Source organism: Macrobrachium nipponense, chromosome 11, assembly GCF_015104395.2.
Source record: "Macrobrachium nipponense isolate FS-2020 chromosome 11, ASM1510439v2, whole genome shotgun sequence".
NCBI classification, from domain to species: domain Eukaryota; kingdom Metazoa; phylum Arthropoda; class Malacostraca; order Decapoda; family Palaemonidae; genus Macrobrachium; species Macrobrachium nipponense.
The window spans coordinates 66426443-66432665 of NC_061087.1; the positions used below are offsets into that span (position 1 = coordinate 66426443).

At 31.5% G+C, this 6223-nt stretch overlaps 1 protein-coding gene across 1 annotated transcript in view; it reads right to left on the reverse strand.

Annotated features, from left to right (window-relative positions):
* Positions 1-667: 667 nt before the first annotated feature.
* Positions 668-6223, reverse strand: part of LOC135208962 (dnaJ protein homolog 1-like) — a 10416-nt gene continuing 4860 nt past the window's right edge. The window contains exons 2-3 of the mRNA XM_064241516.1: positions 1515-1816; positions 668-1388 (exon numbers count right to left, since the gene is read on the reverse strand). Of these exons, the coding sequence (XP_064097586.1) occupies positions 668-1388; positions 1515-1816 (1023 nt within the window). The remainder of the gene's footprint in view (positions 1389-1514; positions 1817-6223) is intronic.

Consider the following 6223-nt stretch of genomic DNA (forward strand, 5'->3'; position numbering starts at 1 on the left):
ATACTTGTAAAAATTTTTGACATCAATGATACATTTTGTCATTTTTTTATTTTTTAAATCATTTTAGTTCGAATTTGATTTATAATTGAATTTTATTATTAACTCAAACTATTTTTCATTTTGCTTTGTCATACTATCATATAAAAATATGATAATGTCCCTATCATTGTTATTGGAGCAATGACGGATGACGAAAATGTGGATGTTTGATGAAAAAAATATTTTTGGACTATTTTGTCATTTTTTTATCATCAGTTCGAATTTGATTTATAAATTGAATTTTATATTCCCAACTAACATTTTGTCCTACTATATAAAAATATGAAAATGTCTCTATCGTTGTTATTGGAGCAATCTCTCTCTCTCTCTCTTCAGTAATCAGCATTTCTTGTTATAAAAATAAATACATGTATATCTTTTTATATATATATTTATTATGATAAGGCAAAAATATCAAACTCTTCTGTCTCATTATTATTATTATTATTTTTATAAAAAAAACTAATGTCTAAAAGTCTCAGGACGTGTTAAAATTGATTTAAAAAAAAAGAACAAGAATTTTCTCACGAGACAAGTAGAAAGAGAGAGAATTATTAGTTTTTTGATCCTTTAAGACTCTCTGGTGTTTGGGAACGTGATAAATTTCATTATTATTATTATTATTATTTTAAATAAAATAATAATAATAATAATAATAATAAGTTATTATTTCTGAAGGAATTTGGATGTCAAAATGAACAATGATATTTCCCTTTCTGGAAGGGTTGTCAAGAAAAGGTAGACCATATCCTGAGAGTATCTTCTTCGTCTGAGGTGTGATAATTATATTTTTGAAATCGAGTGTGACCCTTTGGCCTTCCAGAGTAGGGACAGACACGCTGGTACCACACCAGGCGTCTCTGAGGGGGATTTTGACCGAATAGATCAAATTAGTATCGTCTCTCTTAAATGCCGGGTGAGGCTTTTCCCTAATAACGAAAATGATATCAGCCGGGACCTTGCCAGGCGACTCGTCTCCCATTCTTTCGAATTTGATCTCAAAACCATCCTTCGTACCGGGCATAATGTTAATGCTCAATATTTTCTCTTCTCTCCTGGTGGTATATTTTCCATCATTGCTAAACACACTCCGCGTGATTTTCATCTTTTTGATCACTCCTTGAGCTATTTCTTCGAGGGTCACGTACAGGTCCCGGTAGATTGGAGGATCCTGATGATGATGCCTTCCCCCCCTGTGATAGTGTTTGTGATTACAGTTGAAACCTCCCATTCGATGCCTACTGATGCCTCTCCACATCATACGAATATCATCATCATCATCGTCGTCGTCAGAGTTATTAAAGAAGTGATTAAAATTACCGTGGGTGCCGAAGAACTGATGGAAAATGTCGTCCATTGGACCGCTAGTAGTAGTAGTGGTAGATGTATATGTAAAGCGAGTTTTGGGATCGCTAGTAGTAGAGGTATATGTAAAGCGAGTTTTGGGATTGCTAGTAGAGGTATATGTGAAGCGAGTTTTGGGATCGCTAGTATGGGTAGAGGTATATGTGAAGCGAGTTTTATTATTACCCCCTTTAGGTACCTCCTCATCTTTCATTTTACCTTTCACATGTTGATCGTAACACTCTCGCTTTTTCACATCGCTCAATATTTCGTAAGCTTGCGAGATGGCTTTAAACCTTTCCTCTGCATCCGATGATTTATTTTTATCTGGATGGTATCTAAGTGCCATTTTCCGGTAAGCTCTTTTAATATCTTCCATTGAAGCATCTTGGGAGATACCTAGGATCTTGTAATAGTCCATGCTGATGATGAACTAAGTTTGGTTGGCTGCGCTAATGCGCATTTTATATTCAACAATGCTGAATGAATTATCTGGGAGCTATATACTACATATATGTAAATTAAAAGAGACAACCAAATATATTCCCCCTTTGGATTTATTCTTAATCAGAGTAATGGATATTAATAGAGTTTTATGTTTTGTTTGTATAAAATTTTTTGGAAATACCAGTGCTAGCTACTAGCTAAGGAGGGTTGCATTCTTTATTCAAAAGTCATTTTAAAAAGTTTAAGTAGTCGCTAATCATTTCTCTATCATAAGTCTTTTCAAAAGAATTAATAACTGGCGTATTCTTTATTCAAAAGTCATTTTAAAAAGTTTAAGAAGTCGTCGCAAGGTTTGAGAAAATAATTTCTCTATTTAAATAGTCTTTTCAAAAATGATTAATAACTGTATTCTTCATTCAGGAGTTATATATCTATATATATGTGTGTAAAAATCATTTCTCTATCATAAGTCTTTTCAAGAGAATTAATAACTGGCGTTATTATTTATCAAAAGTCATTTTAAAAAGTTTAAGTAGTCGCAACAAGGATTGGGGAAACCATTTCTCTATTCAAATAGTTTTGTCAAAAAGGATTAATAACTGCATTCTTTATTCAGGAGTTATATCTATATATATATGTAAAAATCATTTCTCTATCATAAGTTTTTTCAAAAAGATTAATAACTATTCTTTATTCAAAAGTCATTTTAAAAAGTTTAAGTAGTCGCAACAAGGATTGGGGAAACCAGTTCTCTATTCAAATAGTTTTTTCAAAAAGGATTAATAACTGCATTCTTTATTCAGGAGTTATATCTATATATATATATATATGTAAAAATCATTTCTCTATCACAAGTCTTTTTAAAATGATTAATAAATGCATTCTTCATTCAAAAGTCATTTTTATTTTTGATAAATATAAAATTCTTCATGGAAAACTTATTAGGACTTGCTTGGCCTGTATCCACTAACTAACTAACCTACCTAGACTATCGATCCTTAACGATTCCTATAGAAGCCTAGTGAGGGTAGCCAGTATCGATCTTTGCCTAATTTTACCCCGAAAAGTATGGATAAGTATGTGTGCGTTCTTACTGTAACATATATAATCAATCTTGCAAAATAGCGCAGAAGAAGTATTGAAGCAGAGAAGTATTGTTGTTGTTATGAGAATTAGAGATATCATCATTAAGATGTTAATTTAACAAGCATCCTTCCTTTTCAATGTCAAGCCTATACACACTTTAGATATACTAGCAAAATAGGACTACTGCACTGGCTGCTTTGGCAATCATTAAATGACAGCTCGCGTGTTTCTTTAGTGCAAAGCAAGCAAGCAAGTCTGTGTAGAGAGTATCTGGGAGCTATATACTACATATATGTAAATTAAAAGAGACAACCAAATATATTCCCCCTTTGGATTTATTCTTAATCAGAGTAATGGATATTAATAGAGTTTTATGTTTTGTTTGTATAAAATTTTTTGGAAATACCAGTGCTAGCTACTAGCTAAGGAGGGTTGCATTCTTTATTCAAAAGTCATTTTAAAAAGTTTAAGTAGTCGCTAATCATTTCTCTATCATAAGTCTTTTCAAAAGAATTAATAATTGTATTTTTTATTCAAAAGTCATTTTAAAAAGTTTAAGAAGTTGTCACAAGGTTTGGAAAAAATAATTTCTCTATTTAAATAGTCTTTTCAAAAGGATTAATAACTGTATTCTTCATTCAGGAGTTATATATCTATATCTATATAAAATATATATATATGTGTGTGTAAAAATCATTTCTCTATCATAAGTCTTTTCAAAAAAAAGATTAATAACTATCTTTATTCAAAAGTCATTTTAAAAAGTTTAAGTAGTCGCAAAGATTGGAAAAATCATATCTGTATCATAAGTCTTTTCAAAGGATTAATAACTGGAGTGGAAGTTGTATTCTTTATTTAAAAGTCTTTTTAAAAAGTTTGAGTAGTCGCAAGGATTGGACAAACCATTTCTTCTATTCAAATAGTTTTTGTCAAAAAGGATTAATAACTGTATTCTTCATTCAGGAGTTATATATCTATATAAATATATATATATATATATGTGTGTGTAAAAATAATTTCTCTATCATAAGTCTTTTCAAAAAGATTAATAACTATTCTTTATTCAAAAGTCATTTTAAAAAGATTAAGTAGTCGCAAGGATTAGGAAAACTATTTCTCTATCATAAGTCTTTTCAAAAGGATTAATAACTGGAGTGGAAGGTTTTGTTATTCTTTATTCAAAAGTCTTTTAAAAAAATAGTATATTATATATATATGTAAAAAATCATTTCTCTAAGTTTTTTCAAAAAGATTTAATAACTTATTCATTATTCAAAAGTCATTTTAAAAAAGATTAAGTAGTCGCAAGGAGTAATCTCGTCTGCATCGTTGTATATGAAAGAGGCTTCCTAAAAGAGAAAAAAACCAATATATATTCTCCTTTGGATTTATTCTTAATCAGAGTAATGGATACTAGATATTAATCGAGTGTATGTTTTTTTTTGGAAATATCAGAGTGCTAGCTAGCTAAGGAGGGTGGTTGTTGCATTCTTCATCCAAAAGTCATTTTAAAAAGTTTAAGTAGTCGCGAGGATATTTGAAAGATCATTCCTCCTTTCGAAAGACTCTAACACAATAGCTACCATATAGGCTAAGCTTATGAGAAGGTTAGAAATGCCGAATAAAACAGAGTCGACTTTTATTCTAGGTTCATATATCATATAGTATACCTATCGATCAAATTCAGTCTTTTCAACTGTATTCTCCATTCGAGTGTTTTTTGAAAAAAGTTTAAGTATAGTTGCAAGGGTTCTGGGAAAATCATTTCACTATTCAAATAACCTTTTCAAAAAGATGATGATTGCTAACTGAAGTAGTAGTGCTCTTGTATTCTACATTCAAATACCTTTCTCTCGTGGAAATTTCCACTGCGGATCATACATATGATCTCTTAGATTAAAAAACAAAGACTACCAGAGATTAGTAATCTAGCTTTGAATAAGGAAATATGAATATTTTTGATAAATATAAAATTCTTCATGGAAAACTTATTAGGACTGCTTGGCCTCTTAACTAACCTACTACCTAAACTTTGGAACTATCCTTAACGATTTCTAAAGAAGCCTAGAGAGGGTAGCCGGTATCGATCGATCTTTGCCTAATTTTACCCCAAGTATGCGATGGTGGATGAGTACACACACTTTAGATAAACTAGCAAAATAGGACTACTACACTGCTGCCGCTACTAGCAAAATAGGACTACTACACTGCTGCCGCATCATTATGACAGCTCGTTTTTCTTTAGTGCTAAGCAAGCAAGTCTGTGTAGAGAGATTTATTCAGATTCACTGTAAGAGAAAATCCTCTCTGCATCAGTGCTAATCACACAGCTTAAATTTATACCATATTAGATGAAAAGGTTTTAGGAATACTGAAAATGTTATTTTCAATATAGTTACAGAGTATGGACCTATTAGTATCGACCACAGCACAATTGAATTTATACATTTGGCTAGGAATATTTTTACTAAACATCTATTGGTGATATATTGGGATATTATAGGTTTTTTTAATAATAATAATAATAATAAAGATAGGATAGGAAAACAATACAAATATTTTTTAGAATGTTAAGACTCTTTTTTAATCATTCTAGAAATTGATAAAGAATTTTAAAAGTTCATTACTGTTCTAGGTTTGGCCATAAAGGTGCCTCCAGGAACTCGTCATTCTTTTATATAGACTTTTAAGTATTTGTTTTTCTCATATCACTTGATATAGTGTAAAATAAACCACATGGTACAGAGTGGACCATGTACAATCACGGTATACCACCATTCTCAAGAAAGAAGCTCATTATAACGCATCCTCCTGACATCGGAGTTAAAGAAAACTGGTCTTTAGCTCCGTTTATCACCAACAACAAGTCGAGCCGTCTGATGCTCATCATCTCCGATGCTAGGAGGATGCGTTATAATGTGCTTTCTTCTTGAGAATGGTGGTATACCGTGATTATACATGATCCACTCTGTACCACGGTTTTTTTTTACTATCGCCACTTTTGAAAACAGTATTTCGGCAATGTCTCTCACAAACTTTGTTGGTTTGTTCTAAGACATGCCTACGTATTTGAGCTGGTATCTCACATACAAGTTAAATCACTTTCTTATTGGCTGGCGCATTTTGAAATGGCCGAAGCAGTGATGTATCGTAACACTTTAAGTATAACCACACCACTGATCATTAATAACATTATAGTCCAGGAATTGTTAGGCTGTTACAAGATGTGCTACACTGGTGTATTTTTCAAAAACTTACGGGAAACCCCGTTTATGAGCATGAAAAAAAGAAGAGCTACGTCAATCAG